The 23,141-nt window shown below is 44.7% G+C and overlaps 1 protein-coding gene across 1 annotated transcript in view; it reads right to left on the reverse strand.

The window, feature by feature from the left end:
- Positions 1-23,141, reverse strand: part of pdgfc (platelet derived growth factor c) — a 491,598-nt gene that overhangs the window by 277,160 nt on the left and 191,297 nt on the right. The window contains exon 3 of the mRNA XM_068042045.1: positions 20,535-20,715. Within this exon, the coding sequence (XP_067898146.1) occupies positions 20,535-20,715 (181 nt within the window). The remainder of the gene's footprint in view (positions 1-20,534; positions 20,716-23,141) is intronic.

Consider the following 23,141-nt stretch of genomic DNA (forward strand, 5'->3'; position numbering starts at 1 on the left):
GGGCCAGTCAGCTCCTGACCTCATTACAGCCTTGGTTCAAACTTGGACAAAAGAGCTGAACTCCAGAGATGAGAACGACTGCCCCTGTCATCAAGGCAGCATTTGACCAAGTATGGCATCAAGGAGCCCTAGCAGATCTGAAGTCAATGGGAATCGGGGGAAATCACTCCGCTGGTTGGAGTCATACCTAACACAAAGGAAGATGGTTGAGGTTGTTGGAGGTCAATCATCTGAGCCCCAGGATAACACTGCAGGAGTTCCACAGAGTAGTGTTCTAGGCCCAACCATCTTCAGCTGCTTCATCAATGACCTTCCATCAATCATAAGGTCAGAAGTGGGGATGTTCTTTGATGATTGCACAATGTTCAGCACCATTTGCGATTCTTCAAATACTGAAGTAGTCCATGTAGAAATGCAGCAAGACCTGGACAATATCCAGGCTTGGGCTAATAAGTGGCAAGTAAAATTCACACCACACAAGTGCCAGGCAATGATTATCTCAAACATGAGAGAATCTAACCATCTCCCCTTGACAGTCAATGGCATTACCATTGCTGAATCCCCACACTATCGACATTCTGGGGGTTACCATTGACCAGAAACTGAACTGGAGTAGCCAAATAAATACCATGGCTACAAGAACAGGTCAGATGTTAGGAATCCTGCAGTGTGTAATTCACCTCCTGACTCCCCAAAGCCTGTCCACCATCTACAAGGCACAAGTCAGGAGTGTGATGGAATACTCTCCACTTGTCTGGATGGGTGCAGCTCCAACAACACTCAAGAAGCTCGACACCATCCAGGACAATGCAGCCCACTTGATTGGCACCCCTTCCACATACATTCACTCCAACCACCACCGATGCACAGTGGCAACAGTGTGTACCACCTACAAGATGCACTGCAGCAACGCACCAAGGCTCCTTGGACAGCACCTTCCAAACCCATGACCTCTACCATCAAAAAGGACAAGGGCAGCAGTTGCATGGGAACACCACCACCTGCAAGTTCCCCTCCATGCCACACACCATCCTGACTTGGAACTATATCGCCGCTCCTTCATGTCGCTGGGTCAAAATCCTGGAACTCCGTTCTTAACAGCACTGTGGGTGTACCTACCCCACATGGACTGCCACGGTTCAAGAAGGCGGCTCACCACCACCTTCTCAAGGGCAATTAGGGATGGGCAATAAATGCAGGCATACCCAGCAATGCCCACATCCTACGAATGAATTTAAAAAAAATTGTTGTACTTCTTCTCCGCTGCATTGCGATCAGTAGCCATGTCTTCAATGGATATCCTTGTCCCCAAGAATCCATCCCTGAAGGTGAGCAGGGGAATTGAAAAGCTGTGGCACCTGGGGCTGTTGAAGTATATAGGTGCTGTGACTGCTTCCCGGGAAGCGGGCAGACACCTGCAGTAAGCACTTTCAGTGGTCGCAGACCAGATGAACGTTGATGGAATGGAAGCCCTTCCTGTTGATGAAGGTGGCTGGCAGGTCCATTGGAGCCTTGATGGCCACATGCATGCAATTTTTATCACCTTGCACCCAGGGAAATCCAGTGATGGCCCCGAAATTGATGGCCCTTTTGGCCTGACTATTCGGGTTGGTCCAGCAGTGCACACAGTCGCTGGCCCTCTTGAACAAGGCATTGGTCACCTCCTTGATGCAGTGGTGGGCATCCCACACATGACCCTAGTGGATCGTGCCACTATGATCTTAAGGCTACTAGCATATGGTTGTTATATATTTGGTTCTTTAAGCTGCCGACATACAGAGTCTAGCCTGAGACATTCTTAGACTGTATTGTTTAAACATTAATCTTAATTGTGTAGTAACTATACACACTCCACACTAGCCTGTGTCTTCTTCAAAAGCCACATTGTAACTGTTCTCAAATCTCTCCCGCATGATCTCTTACATCATCATGGTGGTCAGTAATCTTGACATTCTGTCAAGATTAACCCTTTCAGTCCTTTATACCACATCTCCCCCGAGTCTTTATTCAAGTATATATTTACATACATTCACTTTTTTATTTACATGCTACCCATCTCCCCCCAAGTCTCTGAATTCATAGATTCAACCTATAGACTCTCCCTGATCTTGTTGTCGTCAGATGTGGAAGATTGGTAGTCTTTCTCTGATCCTTTGTTTCATGACTTCGACAGCCTTCATTGAGGTCTGTAGCATTCGGTGCTTTTTGAATTTTCAGTTCACCATTTGAGTCGGCTAAATGTATGACTGATTCCCACCCTTGATGTAAAGGAATAAGATTCCTACCATTTCTCCATACAGAATCTTCTTGAGCTCATGTTAGATAAGATTGCTGTTGATTCTCATCTTTCTGGAGAATTATCCCTTCTCTATTTTGGTCTCGTATACATACCCTTTGCCCTTCTTACAACTTTGTTAGGTTTCTTGTATGATATCTTCTGTTATAATTATGGGTCTGTTTGTTTCGATACAACTTTTCTTTGTCTTGTATTTTCTGATAATCCATGCTTTGCAATACTGGAAGTAATTTCCTGGGTAGAATTGGAAGTTGCGTTCAAAGTTTTCTTCCCATTAAGTGTTCTAATGGCACTAATCAGTTTGCATATTTTTCAGGATTTTCTTGCTCTCCACCCTCGCATTCAGCCCGAGTGAGGGATTGGGTTTCCCCATTTTTTTCTCTTGCTTACATGCAGCCTTTAGAAAATTAATTTTTTAAGCTTTCCAAAGGGTTTTTTTTCATGGATTTCTCAATCGTTGGCACAATGACTCACTGGATCGCTTGCTTTTCAGCCATGCTTCCGTTCTATTGAAGCTTTCTGCGGTATGTAGTTTGCTTTTTCCCTTCATCTACTTGTTTGTCTCTTCTGGCTGAAGGATGATTGCTGCTTCAAATTTTCTCTTCTGCTTGAAGGGTGGCACAGTGGCGCAGTGGTTAGCACCGCAGCCTCACAGCTCCAGTGACCCGGGTTCAATTCTGGGTACTGCCTGTGTGGAGTTTGCAAGTTCTCCCTGTGTCTGCGTGGGTTTCCTCCCACATGCCAAAGACTTGCAGGTTGATAGGTAAATTGGCCATTATAAATTGACCCTAGTATAGGTAGGTGGTAGGGAAATATAGGGACAGGTGGGGATGTGGTAGGAATATGGAATTAGTGTAGGATTAGTATAAATGGGTGGTTGATGGTCGGCACAGACTCGGTGGGCCGAAGGGCCTGTTTCAGTGCTGTATCTCTAAACTAAAAAGCATATAGGATGTCGATCCCAGCGCTGTTCACAATGTTATATATTTAGTTCTTTATGCTGCCACCATATAGAGAGGTTCTTCGACTGTATTGTTTAAACATTAATCTTTATTGTCTATTAACCATATACACTCCACACTAGCCAGTGTGCCTCCTTCAAAAGCCACGCTGTAACTGTTTTCAAGTCTCTCCCACATGATCTCTTACATCATCATGGTGGGCAGTAATATTTAGTCTCTCAAGATTAACCCTCTGATACCCTTATATTACAATGGTGACTCCCAAATCCCATTGGTCGCAACTTATCCTGCAGCAAGACACTAAAGTCGGTGAAGGCCACCCTGGAGAGGCATAGTCTTCGCTAACAGTGCTGCTTGGGCACTTGAAGGCAGTTGATTTGAGTCCGGTACACTCTCTGATGCAGGTTGACCGTTCCTGGCATGGCTGACTGCTGCTGCTCTTATTATGGAGGTTCACAGGCAGGTGCTGTAGCCTCTTGGCCCTCTATCATGCCACAGGGGTCCAAAAAGACAGGGGGTATGAATCCCATGCTAGGTGACCAGTGGGCCTACAGAGCACTGTCAATGCAGAGATGACCCTGCCTTGGCAACTGAACTTTTGCTACCTCTCCTGGAAGACTCCCTGATGGCACTCATTGCCCACCCTTGCTGATAGCTGACCCACTCATCCAGCATTATGGGAAACCAAGCATCTCGCCGAACAGTTTGATCACCCAATACAGCCACCAAACCTAAGCACGCACCACCCCCCCACCCCTTGTAGAGCACCCAAACCCAAGCCCTCCCCTTGCAGATCAACTGAGACCCTGACCTCCCACCCCCCCACTTGCAGGGCACTGGAGACCCTGAGCCCCCTTACAGAGCTCCTGAGACCCTTAAGCCCCTTACAGAGTTCCCGAGACCCCAAACCCCCTTGCAGAGTGCACAGCACTGCAGGCCAACAATGGTCTCTACACACTCCTCTTCCCCTATGCAGTGCTGAACATGGCTGCCTACCCGTCACGGCACGGAAGCCTCGCCTCGGTGCTGCCAGTTTTTAACGGACAGGAATCTGAAGATACATGAGGGCTGCCTGTCGTACACTTAATCCCAAGCCACCCTGTTGAATTGTGATGAATTAGATGCAAATGTATTAAAAGTAAGTGTTCAGCAATTTAAAATAAATTCCTCTTACATCAGGGTGGCAATTCTGTCCTTGTGTTTTCCCGCCGCTGACTAAATCCGGAATCGAGGTTGCGACGCCAGATTTCTGGGTGGACGCTTCCGACGCAACTCTTCGTCTCCCCACATCACCATTCCCACTCCAAACTGTGCACAAAATTCAGCCCTATGAGTTACTTCTTTTAATTTTCTATCTTTGTAAGATATGCATTGCACAACTGTTATGAAAGTGCCTCCATTTTTTATATTTTTTGAGGACTTAAGTTTTAGAATTTTAGAGATGGATTTATTGAAGGACTGAAGTGATTCCATAGATACTGGACTTTTTTTTAAAGGGTCACTGGAAGGACTTCGTTCAAAAACAACTTTTACTGGATGTCACATGTGTTCAGCTAAGTAAATAACAGATGCCTTCTGACTATGGGAGTTGTTTACAAGAAAAGTGACATGTCAAGATTTATGGTGCTCAAGAGTGGGTTTCATTTTGATTACAGTTTTGAATCAGTTTTGGAGGTCAGCCTGCTAAAAGAGAAGACCAGTTCATCTTTACTCCACCTCTTTTAGAAACCCTGAGACTCAAGTGTAAGAAATAAAGAAACCAAAGCAGCATTTCTCCTGAGAAACTTCTGGAAGACTCCCTCTCAACATCTCCTAAATGAACTGCTTCTGAAAAGATCCCAGTGACCCATCTACATGTACTCGGATGCTAGACTGTATGCCATCTGGAACATATCTTATCCTTTTTCTTCAACAATTAACAAGTACTTTGGCCAAAGCATCTTTATTTTTCTTTTAGCCAGTATGTGTGAGTATGTGTGTGTCTGGGTGTGTGTGTTAAAGCCAGAAAGGAAGATACTGAGGGTGGAAGTGAGGTCCGAAAGCCACAAGGTGGGACACCTTTGTGCAGAATGCTGGAAGTTGAGGGGTAAACCCATGGGAATTACTGGGGTACACAAGGCCAATGCAGAGAAAGGGACCCTGACTGAGAATATGACAGAGCAAGCTGTAGCTCTGACTGCAGCTGTAAGGCCAAGTACAAAAACCGCTGTGAGTGTGGGGGACGTGACTAAGTCTTGTTTTATAATAAATTAATAATTTTGTTGCTTATTAAAGCAACCTGTCGGTGGATTTTATTCTGAAACTAAAATAGATAGAGGATATAATTGGCCGCATCAGTAACTGCATACACATTTCTATATATGTTGTGACCTGTGGAGAAGTGGAACTAGAGAAAGACAGTGCACTCCTCTCGCATTGGACAGAACACAACTGCCAGGAAGGTGTTGGAGATGCCACTTACTGCCAATGCCACCTCTGTCCATTGGTCTTCAGCCACAGAAAAGAAAGCTCTTCTGAACTGCACCCTAAATAAGCTGACTGTTTGTCCCAAAGGAGCCCTTGAAAATGCTGCAAAACTAAACTCTGCAACAAAAGGTTTCCATCCTCTCTTTCTTCCCCCACTCCCAGTACAAATTGCCGGCTGGATTCCCGCCAGAATCCAGCCAACATTCTCTAACTGAGCTTACTCCAGAAAAACAGCCAAAGCCGTCAAAGTACACAAGTAATGGTCCCACCCCACTGCACATCTGCTCTCATTATGGACAAGTGGAAAGTCATAATCTTTGTCTTTAACAACGGTGACTGAGAAGACTAACTACAGTAAAGAACAGGTTAATGGCTTAGAAATCATATCTCTTCTGCTGTTGCTTGTGCCTGGCTCTAACGCCTGAAACAGCTGAAAATTACATTTCCAGATTGCTACCACCAAAATGAACAACAACAACAACTTCCATTTAAATAGCACCTTTAACATAGTAAAACATCCCAACGCACTTCACAGGAGCGTTATCAAATAAAATTTGACACTGAGCCACCTAAGGAGATATTGGGATAGATAACCAAAAGATTGGCCAATGAGGTGGGCTTTAAAGAGTATCTTAAAGGAGGAAAGAGGCAGAGAGTTTTAGGGATGGAATTCAAGAGTCTAAGGCCTTGACAGCTGAAGGCATGGCCGTCAATGGTGGAACAATTAAAATTGGGATGTTCAAGAGGCCAGAATGAGAGGAATGCAGATAACTCAGAGGGTTGTAGGGCTAGAGTAGGTTACTGAGATAGGAAGGGGCAAAGCCGTAGAGGGATTTCAAACAAGGATGAGAATTTTAAAATGATGCCATTGTTCAATCAGGAGCCAATGTCGGTCAGCAAGGACAGCGGTGATGGGTGAATGGGATTTGGTGCGAGTTAGGATATGGCAGCAGAGTTTTGGATAAGCTTAAGATTATGGAGGGTGGAAAATGGTAGTCCGGCCAGGAGTACATTGGAATAGTCAAGATTAGAGGATGAGGATTTTCATAGCAGGTGAGCTGAGGCAGGGGTGGAGTTGGGCAATGTTTCAAAAGCGGTAATCGGGGTCTCACGTATATGTGGTCAGAAGGTCATCTTGGTGTCAAATACAACACCAAGGTTGTGTTGAGGTTCAGCATTAGATGGGAGAGGGATGGAGTTTAGTTTTAGTTTTAGAGTTACAGCACTGAAACAGGCCCTTCGGCCCACCGAGTCTGTGCCGACAATCAACCACCCATTTTATACTGATTCTACATTAATCCCATATTCCTACCACATCCCCATCTGTCCCTATATTTTCCCTACCACCTACCAATACTAGGGGCAATTTATAATGGCCAATTTACCTACCAACCTGCAAGTCTTTTGGCTTGTGGGAGGAAACCAGAGCACCCGGAGAAAACCCACGCAGACACAGGGAGAACTTGCAAACTCCACACAGGCAGTACCCAGAATTGAACCCGGGTCACTGGAGCTGTGAGGCTGCAGTGCTAACCACTGCGCCACTGTGCCGCCCATGTTGATGAGTTGATGGCTAGAGAATGGAGCTTCTGGTGAATTCACATACAATAGCCCTGTACGGGATCCCATGGATACAAACAATGGATGGTGCTTTGAATAGTTGGATGCGATCACAAATCAACAAACATCCAGTTACAACAGATCCTGAATAAATTCACAATGACTAATGATAATCCTGCCAACCACCTACACTTGCTTCACAACAGACCAAAGAAAACTGCATAAGACATCCCAGATAGTTTAGTTTAGTTTAGAGATACAGCACTGAAACAGGCCCTTCGGCCCACCGAGTCTGTGCCGACCATCAACCACCCATTTATACTAATCCTACACTTATCCCATATTCCTACCACATCCCCACCTGTCCCTATATTTACCTACCACCTACCTATACTAGGGGCAATTTATAATGGCCAATTTACCTATCAACCTGCAAGTCTTTGGCATGTGGGAGGAAACCGGAGCACCCGGAGAAAACCCACGCAAACACAGGGAGAACTTGCAAACTCCACACAGGCAGTACCCAGAATTGAACCCGGGTCGCTGGAGCTGTGAGGCTGCGGTGCTAACCACTGCGCCACTGTGCCACCCCAAGTTGACTGCTGCCATTTTTAGCACAGGCTTGTTCAAGTCACTTAAACCAGAGAAGTCTAAGAATAGAGAATTCCTATTTTTTCTCAAGTCCCTTACCATCTACTACTGTATTTCAGAGTAGTACATTCCATTGGAGGCCCAATGTGATGTACAATGTCGTGGTGGGACAAGGTACCTGCTTGTGATCCACACATAGTGTGGCATAGCTGTGGCATTGTTGGAAGGCACCAATTGTTTAAAGGAAGAATATATTAGAGGGAGACTCACCCAGTCCACTCTTGCAGAACACTTTACATCTGACAATCAAAGCTTAATTTCAGAAGTGCCTATATTTGTACTTACTCCACACATGAATGGAAAGGTCCAAGGATATCGGGCCTCATAACTCAGTCAACTAAGAATGGTCTTGTGGGTGGAGCCCAAGAAAGTTAGTGGGGAAAGATCAGGCTGTTGTTCGCACTGCAGTGGTCCACAGATAAATGAAAGCCTTGGGAGACATTGCGGGAATCAGTGGGTTCATGAGTTCTGGGGGAGGGTGTTTGTCGGGGTGTGGGTGGGGAGAGCAGAGCCAGGGGTTAGAGAGATAGTAGCGTGGCAATTGATTGCCAGGGGCAATCTGTAACCTGGTGGGTGTAGAGGCAGCTGGCAGCTGCTCGCGGGCTCAGTGCCTAGTGGTCGGTCATCAGGGCCGGGTGTGGATGGAGGTCAGATGTCAAGGCTGGGGTGTCTAGAGGTTGAGGGTCAGTTTTCTTTGGGCCCGGAGGAGCTGGGTGCGGCAGAGATTCAGGCCGTCCTATAACATAGGGTCGGGTAGAGCACTCCTGTCTTCTGTAGGGTTGGTATCCCTGAAAGCAGCCCTCAATTTTGCTGGCTGCCTCAGGAAAACCAATCTTGCAGTGGGGACCTGAAGAAGGTGTTAAACCCCTTATTTGCATATGCAAAGCACCTAATGCCTGCATCAGCCTTTGGTTAAGGATGTCCTTTTGTTTATCCTCATCCACTATGGCAGGCAGCGTATTTCCAGTTGGAACTGTGCACACATTTCTGTCCACCATTATGGGGAATTCGGAGGCGGCATTGTGCTCGAAAAACAATAATGTCCACTTATCTGACTCTCTGTCACATATGGATTGTGGTTTTGAGAAACGATAGAGGAAAAGGATAGAAAAATGAATACAAATATCTTAAAAATATAAATGAAATTTTAAAAAGCACAACACAATTGAACTTGAAGCCCTATGACCTCTTTATAAACCCAGTTCTAATGTTTGAGGCTGTTCATTTACAGAGGTTGGTGCCTTATCTACCATGTGGAATGGAAAATGGTCCACATTTTTCTCTTCTAAAGAGCCACTGAATACACATTCTCAATAACTGGACCCACTCAGACAAGCTTTTGATCTGTTGTTTGATTTAGTGTTTAATTATTATACTGTTTAATCTACCAGAGTTAAAAGGAACTACTTTCAACATTATATTGTAATGCTGTACTAAAAAGTAACTTGAGACCTTAATCTCACTTCATCATATGCAAATATGTTCACTCATGCGTACCCTTAAAAATGTTCTGCACATTAGTACTATGAAGAGCCTGGTATGGTTTGTTACAGGTGAAACACACTGATACCTTTAAAATAAATGTGTAACAATTAATAAAGCACTGAAATAATGTTGCCAAAATTATCTGCAAAATGGAACAAGTTAAATAAGGCAACAAGTCAGAACTGGGAAATTGTAGGCCCATCAATATGATTTCAGTTTTTTTTCACTCTGGCCATAGTCCCAAAGGAATCTTTCCCCATTAGAATAGCTTAACAGTCACCACTCCTCAAGCATGGGGCAAGGCAAGGAGGCAGGTGTCCATGAACTACCACAGCCAGTACAGGGATTGAACCCATGCTGTTGGCATTTTTCTACATCATAATCTAGCCAAGTGGAACTCCGATGAAGGGTCACTGACCCGAAACGTTAACTCTGCTTCTCTTTCCACAGATGCTGCCAGACCTGCTGAGTGGTTCCAGCATTTCTTGTTTTTATTTCAGATTTCCAGCATCCGCAGTATTTTGCTTTTATATTTACAACATGTTTGTGGGCCAGGAGGAGCAGGAGTGTTTCCCTCCAGCCCAAAAAACTACCCTCCCTGATCTCCCCACAGTAATCTCTGACTCCCCTGATCCACACAAATTTCATTTTCTGTCTTCTCCCCGCAAACCCCCCTCCCCCCACCACAAATAAGTTCTCTCCCCCACTGCGATTTTTCACTTGCTGCTGTCTATGCCCTGGCTGTGGCCTTGTGCTGCAGGATTTGTCACCTGACAGGCAATCAGGCTGGTTTGTCAGGTGGAAAACCTGGTGAAAAAATGTCAGACACATCCCGCAGTTAATTTCAGTAGCATGTCCTGGAAACCCATACTTCCGGGTTTCCCACCCAGCACTCCTCCCTCTGATCCCATGCCGTAAATAACAAGGCCTTAGAGTATGACCACCTGCACAGAGAAAGGGTTATGGAGATGCTCAATATGGCTTTGGGAAAAGAAAGTCATGTCTTACCAATCTGATTGAACTTTTTGAGCAGGTTACCCGGTTGAAGGATAAAGGTACTCCAGTTCGCGAATTAAGTGCGGATACTCAAAAAAACTTCTGACAATGTGCCACACAATGGGATATCTGATTCCTGTTCTGATAAAGGGTCACCGATCTGAAAAGTTAACTCTGTTTCTCTCTCCACAAATGCTTCCCACACTGCTGAGTATTTCCAGCATTTTCTATATTTATTCCAGTCAGATTTGTTCCGATAAGGAATTGGTTGCATTCTCACAGATAGAAAGTTGGTATTAATGATGACGGTTCTTCATGGAGACCAGTTACTAGTGTTGTCCTGCACGGTTCGCCAGCACCACCATTGCTTTTCAGGATCTTTATGAATCTGGATGAAGCATAGCTAAATTGAAAGTATTGTCAACTACCTTTCTCTAGAAGTACTGAGAGGATAATCCTTCTCGGCCTCCTCCTGAGATCTCCACAATCACAGATGCCAGTCTTCAGTCAATTTGATTCACTCCATGTCAAATCAAGAAATAACCAAGTGCACTAGACAAGCAAAGGCTACAGACCCCAACAATATCCCAACTGTAGTGCTGAAGACATGTGTTCCAGAACAAGCCTTGCCCTCAGCTAAACTCTTCCAGTACAGATACAACATGGATCTAACCGAGAATATGGAAAATTGCCCGGGTATATCCTTTCTACAAAAAGCAGGACAAATCCAACCTGGCCAATTTCCATCCTATGAGTTTATTCCCATTCATGAGCTAAGTGATGGAATATGTAATCAACAGTACTATAAAGTGGTACTTACTCATCAATAACCTGCTCACCAATGCTCAGTTTGGGTTCCACCAGGACCACTCAGAAACCAAAAGCTGAATTCCATCAGGCAACATTGCTCCAAGTTTGGCACCAAGGAACCCTAGAATCAATGGAATCAGAGGGGAAACTCTCTGGTGGTTGGAGTCATACCTAGCACAAAGGAAGGAAGGTCAGGAGCGAGAGCGAAGCAAGACTGGTGGGGATAAGGAGAGTGGCAGCAGAGGAGGCCCGAGACCAGGATTGAGAGCTGAGTGAGTCCGGTGGTAAAGGAGGCCCGAGACCAGGAGTGAGAGTTGAGTGAGTCTTCCAGGGATAAAGAGAATGGCAGCAGAAGAGGCCTGAGACCAGAAATGAGAACTGAGGAAGTCTGGCAGCAGTGGAGGCCCAAGACCAGGGTGAGAGTTGAGTGAGTCCGGCAGCAGTGGAGACCCGAGACCAGGAGCGAGAGCTGAGTCCGGTGGGGATAAAGAGAACCGCGGCAGAGGAGGCCGGAGACCAGGAGTGAGAGCTGAGTGAGTCTGGTGGCAGAGGAGGCTCGAGACCAAGATCAAGAGCTGAGTGAGTCCGGTGACAAAGGAGGCCCGAGACCAGGAGCAAGAGCTGAGTCCGACGGGGATAAAGAGAACTGCGGAGAGGAGGCCCGAGATCAGGAGTGACAGCTGAGTGAGTCTGGCAGCAGAGGGGGCCCGAGACCTGGAGCAAGAGTTGAGTGAGTCCGGAGGCAGAGAAGGCCTGAGACCAGATGCAAGACTGGCAGGGGTAAATAGTATCAGGTTGGCAGCAGTTGGACAAGGTTTGAAGAGAGAAAACCCACAGTGTAGCATCACCACAAAGTAGGTAAGTGATTGATTTGTGAGTATTTCTTTTTTTCCCTCTCTATAAACTTGGGCATGGGTTTGAACTAAGCGATGGAAAATTAAAAATTTCAATATGGGTAAGTATAACAGTAAGTGAATTAATAAAAAAAAGTATTAGCACAGCACATGTCCAGAGGCCTTAATTAAAATTAATAGATGCACTTAGGAGCATGCAAGTGGCAGAAAGTGTCATAGACAGGAGTTTCAGAGAAGTGGTTCCACCCAAGGTGCAAGCAGATAGATGGGTGACCGCTAGAAGGGGCAGGCAGTCAGTGCAGGAATCCCCTGTGGCTATCCCCCTCTCTAACAAGTATACCGTTTTGGATACTGTTGGGGGGGATGGCCTATCAGGGGAAAACAGCAGCAGCCAGAGCAGTGGCACCACAGCTGGCACTGTTGCTCAGCAGGGAGGGACAAAGCGCAGAAGAGCAATAGTTATAGAGGACTCTATAGTCAGGGGCACAGATAGGGGCTTCTGTGGACGTGAAAGAGACTCCAGGATGGTATGTTGCCTCCCTGGTGCCAGGGTCAAGGACGTCTCTGAACGGACAGGGGGGATTCTGAAGGGGGAGAGTGAACAGCCAGAGGTTGTGGTACACATCGGTACCAACGACATAGGCAGGAAGAGTGAAGAGGTCCTGCAGGGGGAGTTTAGGGACTTCGGTAGAAAGTTAAAAAACAGGACCTCTAGGGTTGTAATCTCGGGATTACTCCCTGTGCCACGTGCCAGTGAGGGAAGAAATAGCAAGATAGTGCAGCTAAACACTATACATGATAGGGGCACAAATATCCTGGCTGCGAGGTTTGCTAGCGTCACTCGGGAGGGTTTAAACTAGTGTGGCAGGGGGGTGGGAATCAGAGCAGTAGGACAGCAAGTGAAATAAATGAAGGGGAACTAGTAAATAAGGCCAGTAAGACTAAGAGGAAGAGCAGGCAGGGAGATGTTGCGGAGAACAGTGGGACTGGTGGTCTGAAGTGCATTTGGTTCAATGCAAGAAGTATAACAGGTAAGGCAGATGAACTTAGAGCTTGGATTAGTACTTGGAACTATGATGTTGTTGCTATTACAGAGACTTGGTTGAGGGAAGGACAGGATTGGCAGCTAAATGTTCCGGAATTTAGAAGCTTCAGGCGGGATAGAGGGGGATGTAAAAGGGGTCGGGGAGTTGCATTACTGGTTAAGGAGAATATCACAACTGTACTGCGGGATAACACCTCGGAGGGGTCATGCCGCGAGGCAATATGGGTGGAGCTCAGGAATAGGAAGGGTGCAGTCACGATGTTGGGGCTTTACTGCAGGCCTCCCAACAGCCAGCGGGAGGTCGAGGAGCAGATATGTAGACAGATTTTGGAAAGATATAAAGGTAACAGGGTTGTAGTGGTGGGTGATTTTTACTTCCCCTATATTGACTGGGACTCACTTAGTGCTAGGAGCTTGGATGGGGCAGAATTTGTAAGGAGCATCCAGGAGGGCTTCTTGAAACAATACGAAGATAGTCCAACTAGGGATGGGGCCGTACTGGACCTGGTATTGGGGAATGAGCCCTGCCAGGTGGTCAAAGTTTCAGTAGGGGAGCATTTCGGGAACAGTGACCATAATTCCATAAGTTTTAAGGTACTTGTGGATAAGGATAAGAGTAGTCCTCGGGTGAAGGTGCTAAATTGGGGGAAGGCTAATTATAACAATATTAGGCAGGAACTGAAGAATTTAGATTGGGGGCGGCTGTTTGAGGGTAAATCAACATCTGACATGTGGGAGTCTTTCAAATGTCAGTTGATTAGAATCCATGACCAGCATGTTCCTGTGAGGAAGAAGGATAAGTTTGGCAAGTTTCGGGAACCTTGGATAACGCGGGATGTTGTGAGCCTCGTCAAAAAGAAAAAGGAAGCATTCGTAAGGGCTGGAAGGCTAGGAACAGACGAATCCCTTGAGGAATATAAAGACAGTCGGAAGGAACTTAAGCAAGGAGTCAGGAGGGCTAAAAGGGGTTATGAGAAGTCATTGGCAAACAGGATTAAGGAAAATCCCAAGGCTTTTTATACGTAGATAAAGAGCAAGAGGGTAACCAGTGAAAGGGTTGGCCCACTCAAGGACACAGAAGGGAATCTATGGGTGGAGCCAGAGGAAATGGGCAAGGTACTAAATGAGTACTTTGCATCAGTATTCACCAAGGAGAAGGACTTGGTGGATGATGAGCCTAGGGAAGGGAGTGTAGACAGTCTCAGTCATCTCATTATCAAAAAGGAGGAGGTGTTGGGTGTCTTGCAAAGCATTAAGGTAGATAAGTCCCCAGGGCCTGATGGGATCTACCCCAAAATACTGAGGGAGGCAAGGGAAGAAATTGCTGGGGTCTTGACAGAAATCTTTGCATCCTCATTGGCTACAGGTGAGGTCCCAGAGGACTGGAGAATCGCCAATGTTGTTCCTTTGTTTAACAAGGGTAGCAAGGATAATCCAGGAAATTATAGGCCAGTGAGCCTTCCGTCAGTGGTAGGGAAATTATTAGAGAGGATTCTTCGGGACAGGATTTACTCCCATTTGGAAACAAATGGACTTATTAGCGAGAGGCAGCATGGTTTTGTGAAGGGGAGGTCGTGTCTCACTAATTTGATTGAGTTTTTTGAGGAAGTGACAAAGATGATTGATGAAGGAAGGGCAGTGGATGATCTATATGGACTTCGGTAAAGCCTTTGACAAGGTCCCTCATGGCAGACTGATACAAAAGGTGAAGTCACATGGGATCAGAGGGGAGCTGATAAAGATGGATACAGAACTGACTCGGTCACAGAAGACAGAGGGTAGCAGTGGAAGGGTGCTTTTCTGAATGGAGGGATGTGACTAGTGGTGTTCCGCAGGGATCAGTGCTGGGACCTTTGCTGTTTGTAGTATATGTAAATGATTTGGAGGAAAATGTAGCTGGTCTGATTAGTAAGTTTGCGGATGACACATAGGTTGGTGGAGTTGCGGACAGTGATGAGGATTGTCAGAGGATACAGCGGGATATAGATCGGTTGGAGACCTGGGCGGAGAAATGGCAGAAGAAGTTTAATTTGGACAAATGTGAGGTAATGCATTTTGGAAGGTCTAATGCAGGTGGGAAGTATACAGTAAATGGCAGAACCCTTAGGCGTATTGACAGGCAGAGAGATATGAGCGTACAGGTCCACAGGTCACTGAAAGTGGCAACGCAGGTGGATAAGGTAGTCAAGAAGGCATACGGCATGCTTGCCTTCATCGGTCAGGGCATAGAGTATAAAAATTGGCAAGTCATGCTGCAGCTGGACAGAACTTTAGTTTGGCCACACTTGGAATATTGCATGCAATTCTGGTCGCCACACTACCAGAAGGACGTGGAGGCTTTGGTGAGGGTACAGAAGAGGTTTACCAGGATGTTGCCTGGTCTGGAGGGCATTAGCTATGAAGAGAGGTTGGATAAACTCGGATTGTTTTCACTGGAACGACGGAGGTGGAGGAGCGACATGATAGAGGTTTACAAAGTTATAAGCGGCATGGACAGAGTGGATAGTCAGAAGCTTTTTCCCAGGGTGGAAGAGTCAGTTACTAGAGGACATAGGTTTAAAGTGAGAGGGGCAAAGTTTAGAGGGGATGTGCAAGGCAAGTTCTTTACACAGAGGGTGGTGAGTGCCTGGAACTTGTTGCCGGGGAGGTGGTGGAAGCAGGTACCATAGAGACGTTTAAGAGGCATCTTGACAAATACATGAATAGGATGGGAATAGAGGGATACGGACCCCAGAAGTGCAGAAGGTTTTAGTTTAGGCAGGCATCATGATCGGCGCAGGCTTGGAGGGCCGAATGGCCTGTTCCTGTGCTGTACTGTTCTTTGTTCTTTGTTAAACAAGGTACTAAATAGATTCTAAATGAGGGAATAGAGTTTTTTTCATAGATCATGGATGGGCAACTGTTGCTTGCAATTCCTACCATGTGGGCCCTTCAAGACGCTTCCTGTGTCTTGGGGGAACCATGTGTGTGGGAAGTGTCTCCAGCTACTTGAGGTCAAGCTCAGGATTTCTGAACTTGAGTGACAGCTGGAATCATTGTGAAGCATTAGTGGCAATGAGAGTTTCCTGGATTATACATTCCACAGTCAGAGGGAGTTCAGAATAGTAGATGGATGGCCATCTGGAAGAGCAGGAAGAGGCAAAAGGTGTAGGAGTAGTCGGAGTGTGTGCCACTCACAAACTGGCACTCTGCTTTACAGACTGCTGGGAGTGACGACATTTTGAAGAAGTGCAGTCCAGACCATGGCAGCAATGGGCAAGTGACTGCACGGGGAGGGGTGGGATGGGGTGGGCGGTGGGGGGGTGAAAAACAGCAAAGGGTAGGTATGTAGTCATTATAGGAGATTCCAAAGTTAGGCGTACGGACAGGCATTTTGGTAACAGTTATCATGAATCCCACATGGTGTGTTGCCTCCCTGGTGCCAGAGTAAAGGACATCACAGAAAGGGTGTAGAATATTCTACAGGGAGAAGGCAGTGAGCCAGAAATTGTGGTACACATTGGTACCAATGATATAGAGAGAGCCGATATTGCATTCCTACAGTCAGAGTTTCAGAAGCTAGCTAGAAATTTAAAAAGATCTCGAAGGTAGTAATCTCTGGATTACTCCCATTGTCACATGCTAGCAAGGGTAGGAATAGGCAGATAGGGAGGGTCAATGCATGGCTTGAGGCATGCTGCAGGAGGGAGGGCTTCAGATTCTTGGGGCATTGGGACCAGTTCTGGGACAGGAGACACCTGTTCAAAAGGGGTGGGTTGCACCTCAACAGGACTGGAATCAATGTCCTCATGGGAAGTTTCACTCGTGTGGTTGGTGAGGGTTTCAACTAAATTGGCAGGGAATGTGCACAAGGAGATAGAAGTATAAAAGAGGAATAAGGTGGTTAAAGTGAGAGTGTTTGGATAGGACTACAGAAGGAAGTCGTACCATATTATATAGGTGCAGACTAAGAAGGACTACGAGAAATACAAAGACAGGTTTAGCATGCATGTATATAATTGCACAAAGTATGGTGAATACAGTTGGCCAGCTACAAGCACAAATAGCCGTGTGGCAATATGATGTAGTGGCAATAATAGAAGCATGGCTTGAAAATGGTGAGGACTAAGGATACAAAATGTGCAGAAAAGATAGAGAAGGAAAAAAGGGAAGTGGGGTGGCAGTACTGATTCGGAAAGACATTGTAGTGTTAGAAAGAGAGGTTGTCCTTGAGGGGGCAAGGACAGAATCCATTTGGTTAGAGTTGAGAAGCAAGAAAGGTATGATCAAGCTACTGGGGGTATTCTATATACCTCAAAATAACAAAAGAGAGATAGAGAAGCAAATCTGCAGGGAAACCACAGAGATGTGCAAGAACTATAGAGTGGTAATATTAGGGGACTTTAATTACCCAAATATCGATTGGGATAATGTTAGAATAAAGGAAAAGGAGGGGGAGGAATTTATGCATTCAGGAGAACTTCCTTGAACAGTATGCTCTCAGTCCAACTAGAAAGGAGGCATTGCTGAATCTGGTGGAACTGAGAAGGTTAAGAGGTGACCTGATCGAGGTGTTCAAGATGATGAGAAGTTTTGATGGAATAGATAGAGAAAAATTATTCTCTGTGGCGAACAGGTCCAAAATGAAAGGTCACAAATTTAATATCATTGGCAAAGGATCTAGAGAGGGGGATGGGTAGAATTTCTTTCACTCAGGGAGTTGTCAGGATCTGGACTGCTACAACTGAAAAGATGGTGGCACTGATTCCATAAATAATTTTAAGTGGGAGTGAGACAGGTACTTGAAGATGAGGAACTTACAGGGGCACAGATAGAAAGTGGGGATGTCGGATTAAGCATAACTGCTCCTTCAAAGAACCAGCATAGACACGATGGGCGAGTGGCGTCCTCCTGTGCTGTAGGTTTCTATGGTTCTTTGACCAGTCTGTGTCCATGTGGATACACTATTTAAATTAGATAAGTTAGGGAAAACATGCACATAAGTTGCATAAGTGTAGAACTAGGTTAGATGGCAGGAGTTTTTTCTTTTCGCTGGTTAGAATCAACACTTGGAACAGATCGCTAGCTCCTACAGTGTATGTGGATTCACAACATCTGTTCAAAAGCAAGCTGAACAAGCTCCTAACTAAGGTTAAAGTCACAGCATATGAAAGATCAGTGAAGTATTAGGTGATGTATCTCGCGGTCTTTGTGGTCTCCTTGAACTCATCTTGTCATCCTTGGGGGTCAAAGCAAAATTTCCCAGATTTTGTTTTCTTAATTTGCTTAGGATTTTTTAAATCAGGTTTTTTTGTGTGTTTTGCTTATCTCAGAAGATTACATGGCTGTTTTTGGGAAGAGAATGTTAGGGATCATGATGTTCAGTTGCACCATAACTGTATAGGCCAGGCTCAATGGAGCAGCTGGTCTTTTCCTCACGTTAGTGAGTATCCTTTATTTCCAGTGCACAGGTGTTGTGACTGTTTACCTGTGGAGACCTCAATCGGCCAAATTCGATGTAAAGGAGAAAAAATGTAGATGTGGTCATAGCAAACAGTTTCAGATTAATCCTTCAAGATGAAAAATTGTATTATATATTCAAATAACAGCATAGTTTGAGATTGTTTTGATACCCAGCTGATGCAGATTGCAGGACAATTATTCACTGAGAGAAAGCAGAAAAAACCATCAAGCTCTAGAGTTCTTTGAATTCCCATAGCATAAATGACATCAGTCTTTATTACATTAAGCATGACTGGTAATTTCAGTAACCACAAGATTGATATTGAGGATGAAAACTGAGAGTGAGCAGTGCCTCAGCTCCATTTTGCTGTGACACTGAATGAAAATACATGTTCTATACCCTTGGATATGGACCCAAATCTTAGGGAAAGTTGCTAAACAGACACTGAGAAAGTACTAGGCACTTCAAAACAGTTAGACAAAGAAAAATGTTGTGTTAATCACTTGACAATGGTCGGATTTGTCTTTTCGTGGTTGGCTGAAATGAAGTGACCAGAGGCCTGGGAGCAGGTTGTCTGCCCACATTCTTGGCCAGGGAATGATGGATAATCAAGGGGATAAAAAAGATAGCATACAAAAGTTAGCAGTCAGTAGTAGGCAAGAATTTATTTAAGAATATGCCTGAGGTTCTGTCAAGAATCAGATACGCACAGAACAAACAGATTATCTCACCATTACTTGTAAGTACTATGCATTCTTTTTTTTATCGTAAAACAGAAGTGAGGAACACAATGGCCTTCTTTCCTTCACATCTAATAGAACTGCCACACCTTATTGGCATAGCTGAGACACCTCCTGCACAACTAAAGTACAACATGTTACACATCCGCAAAAGAAGAAAATAGTATTTAGTTTGCATAAGTCAAATTCTAGAAGGAAGATATTTATCACCCGCAACAGAATGTTCCAGTGGTGATGCTTGGGCTGGTTTGAATAGTGGTTTATTAACAACCTGATTTACTGCAGAAATCATGCTTTATATTTTACCAACTTCCGATAGACTGAAGACCAAATTGTTTCTTTTTAATTCACACGTGACTCAAGTAACCAAGCTAAATGTTTCCCTTTTCTTGTGTTCTGTCATTTTCCTTATCTGACTACATTTTCGTCCATTGTATTTATTGTCACTGCAATATTTTAGCAGATATTTTATTTGTGTTAATTCCTAGTAGCCTAGCATGGCAAAAAGTACATACATCGTTCTAATCCAAACTAGTCCAGTGGAATGCATCCAACCTACAGGACATCTAGTGGGTGGGAGAGGTGACCTGTAGGTAATGACACATTGAGCAAATCACTGGGCCCCTAGCAGGAAAGAGGTAGGTTTTGGGGCAGAATGAGAGCTACTCTGGGCACTGGTGCAAGGACATTGTAAATACATTCAAAACATGTAGCATCCTAAACAATTTCTCCCTGGACTTATGTGTCCATTCTCTAATCTCAAGCATTAACAAAGCAGTTTTTCAGTGCTTAGGTGCAAGTTGATTCGTGAATAGGATTTCAGGTCTTTTTATCAATGGTCCTTAGACTGGGTGAAATCATTGTAAGTATTGCTGTACATTCCCTAAATTACCAGTGGTTTCACCTTTACTAATACTTGCCTGGTTCTTAAATTTAGACATGCAATTGGTGCAAATATGGGAATCTTGCACATTTCCAACCAATCACTTTTTGAAATTCATACGTTGAGGCAACTTTTCTGAATAAGCCCGAGCAGCAGGTGAGGTAGTCACAGAGTTAAAACTTATATACACTGGAGTCAACATGGTTGTCTATACTAAAACGCCACAAGTGGATATTGTAACATAATATACGGATAACTAAAATTCATCAAATAATTTCCATTTCTTCAACTTTTAAAACAGCATGCACATTCCTTAAATAAGATAATATTCTCGTTTACTTACAGGTTCCAGAAGGGAGTAGTAAATGCAGAAGCCCGGTTTTGATGGGAGATATTCATCGGATCGGAATCGTATCCTGATTTGATTTGCCTTCGATATCTGTATACCTGGAACTACACTGGTGCCACACCATCGTCCAATAATCACACCATCACTTGGATCTTCAATTTCTACAAAGTCAAACCTAAAGGAGAAAATTACCCTTCAACAAATGTGGCTTAGATGCAAATGAGCTGTATTCAAATTCACCAAAATAACAGATCCACCAATTTTCAAGCAGTCTCCATTTCGAAGTCTGGAGATTATTGATGACAATACCATCATACAAATGCTTAACATTCTCCCAGATCAAATTCCTCCCCACTATTTTAACAGAGGTATTAGCCAATATAAAATAAATTGGGTTCATGTCACACTGTTTTAACAGATATAAATACATTAAACATTTCTTGTGATCATATCACCAAGAGGAATTTCCAGAATGGGATCTCAAACCCATTTAATTGGAAATGTCCAAAATGCTGAATTGAGGAATTATATATTGTTATGTTTAAAAGCAGTTTCATAGTTAAATTAAATCACTATAGTGTTATATCAAAAACTTCCATAAATTATAAAGTATTTATTATGAAAATGAGTAGGCTTCAGCCAAAAGTTTATGAAATAAGCAGGAGCTGCACTCATAATTTCAGGGTCTAAGATAAATAATTCATGCCTTAAATAATTCAAGTTAACAACCGGTTTATCAGAGCTCCAGAAGCTGGCTGTATCTTGGATAAATTGTTTGCTGAATCAAATGCCAGCACTAGGCCAGAAAAAATATAGATGCGATGAGTATGACTGAAAGACAAAGTGTATGAGGGCACTAAGTGGAAAACATCTGACATGCCTCTCAATTTTCCAGATCATCTAGATCATCTAGATCATTAGGAATTACACTCCACATTTGCTACCCTTTCAATTCCATTCATACTAGAGCTAAAAACCCTGTTTTATAGCTTGGGGTGCAAATCGGCCGTGTGCGGAAAGCGGGTAGTCCCCATGATATCGCAAGTGTGAGCCCCGGCAATTTTAATTCCCAGCTTTCATTTTTCTGTCATTGACAGGCTGCCCATCCGATTGCACTGGGAATCAGGCAGCCCAGCCACATGACATGCACAATTTTTGGCAGGCTTCCAGAGGCCTATTTAAAATGGGGTGCATCTCTTACAATGGTGTTGCATTCCCTGCTTTGATTCTTTGTTGAACATTATAAACAATTGTGGCACCAGAGATGAGTCAGAGGATTGCTTCCTGATCCCCCCACCAGGTTTTCTGATGCCTTCCTGGGGGTCCTGGTGAAGGAGGTCAGGACAGGGAGGGAGGTTCCATTCCCCAGCAGCTGGACCCACATAGCCAGGCCACACTTTTGCAGGCCTGGACAGAAGAGGCTGACAGGATCAGTGTCACCATTATTACCCCTAGGACCTGGCTTCAATGACCTCACAAGATTAGTGAAGATGAGTACAGCTCTTCATCTCTCCACAACATGTGACAACACTCCTTTCACACAATTTCCCAAGACTCTCAATAAATCCCTCCCCTCATCTCATCATTCAACATCCAATCACAAGGATAGACTGGAACACCTCTTTCTCATTCCTAACACACTCACCCTTTGCTTTCCTCTCTTCACACCACAAACTCTTCTCATATCCTAACACTTGCACAACCACTAATTCCTCCCAGCACCCCTTCCTCATTTCACATGCTACAAATGTGGATTTTTACTCATCACCACCCCATTCTCCTTGCATCTTGCATTTTCACTTCACAACACATGGATTACATTTCAAACCCATTTGCATCTCCAGGTGACCTCCTCATTCTTGGAACTTCTTGTATATAACAGCTGCTGGTGCGAAACCACGAACGAAGATACTCAACTGCAGAGATCCAGCCTTTATAAACTAAATGCAATTAACTTTTTTTTTTAATCGAGGTATGGCGTTACAAACACAGCCAACCTTCATTACCTATTCCTAGTTACCTTTGAGAAGATGGTGGTGGGCCTTCTTCTTGAAGCACTGCAGTCTATAATAGAGAGTTTCAGGATTTTGACCAAGCAAGCGTGAAGGGAGAATTTACAGATATCACATGGTCAGATATTATGTGATCAAACCTCCAGGGATTAAAGGGGCAGCGGGTGCATAGATAGGAAATTGGCTAAGTAACAGATAAGAGGGAATAGTGGTAAACTGTTGCTTTTGGAGGCAAAAAAGTTGATGGTGGTGACTTTAACAGCCACTGGTAACGCGTGGCCACCAGGTTCAGCAGGCATCTGATCTTTTCTAGGAGGCTGCAAATGTCTGATACCACCTGATGTGACATCCTGGGCTGAATTTTACCGGCCCCTGGGTGGCAGGAACGGAGGCTGGGGGCCAGTAACATAGCGGGAATCTACAACAGAATGGCTTCCCGTTGCTGTCGCAGCCCCGGGGAAGAGGGCAAGAGACAGGCTTTGATGCAGATTGGCTGCCCGCTCCACGGAGGCGGGCAACAAATTTGCATAGTTAAGGGCCCAATTATGGGGCTTCATGGAAGCAGCCTTCCTGCAGCAGCCCAGTGGGC

The sequence above is a fragment of the Heterodontus francisci genome, chromosome 1 (assembly GCF_036365525.1).
Source record: "Heterodontus francisci isolate sHetFra1 chromosome 1, sHetFra1.hap1, whole genome shotgun sequence".
NCBI lineage: Eukaryota > Metazoa > Chordata > Chondrichthyes > Heterodontiformes > Heterodontidae > Heterodontus > Heterodontus francisci.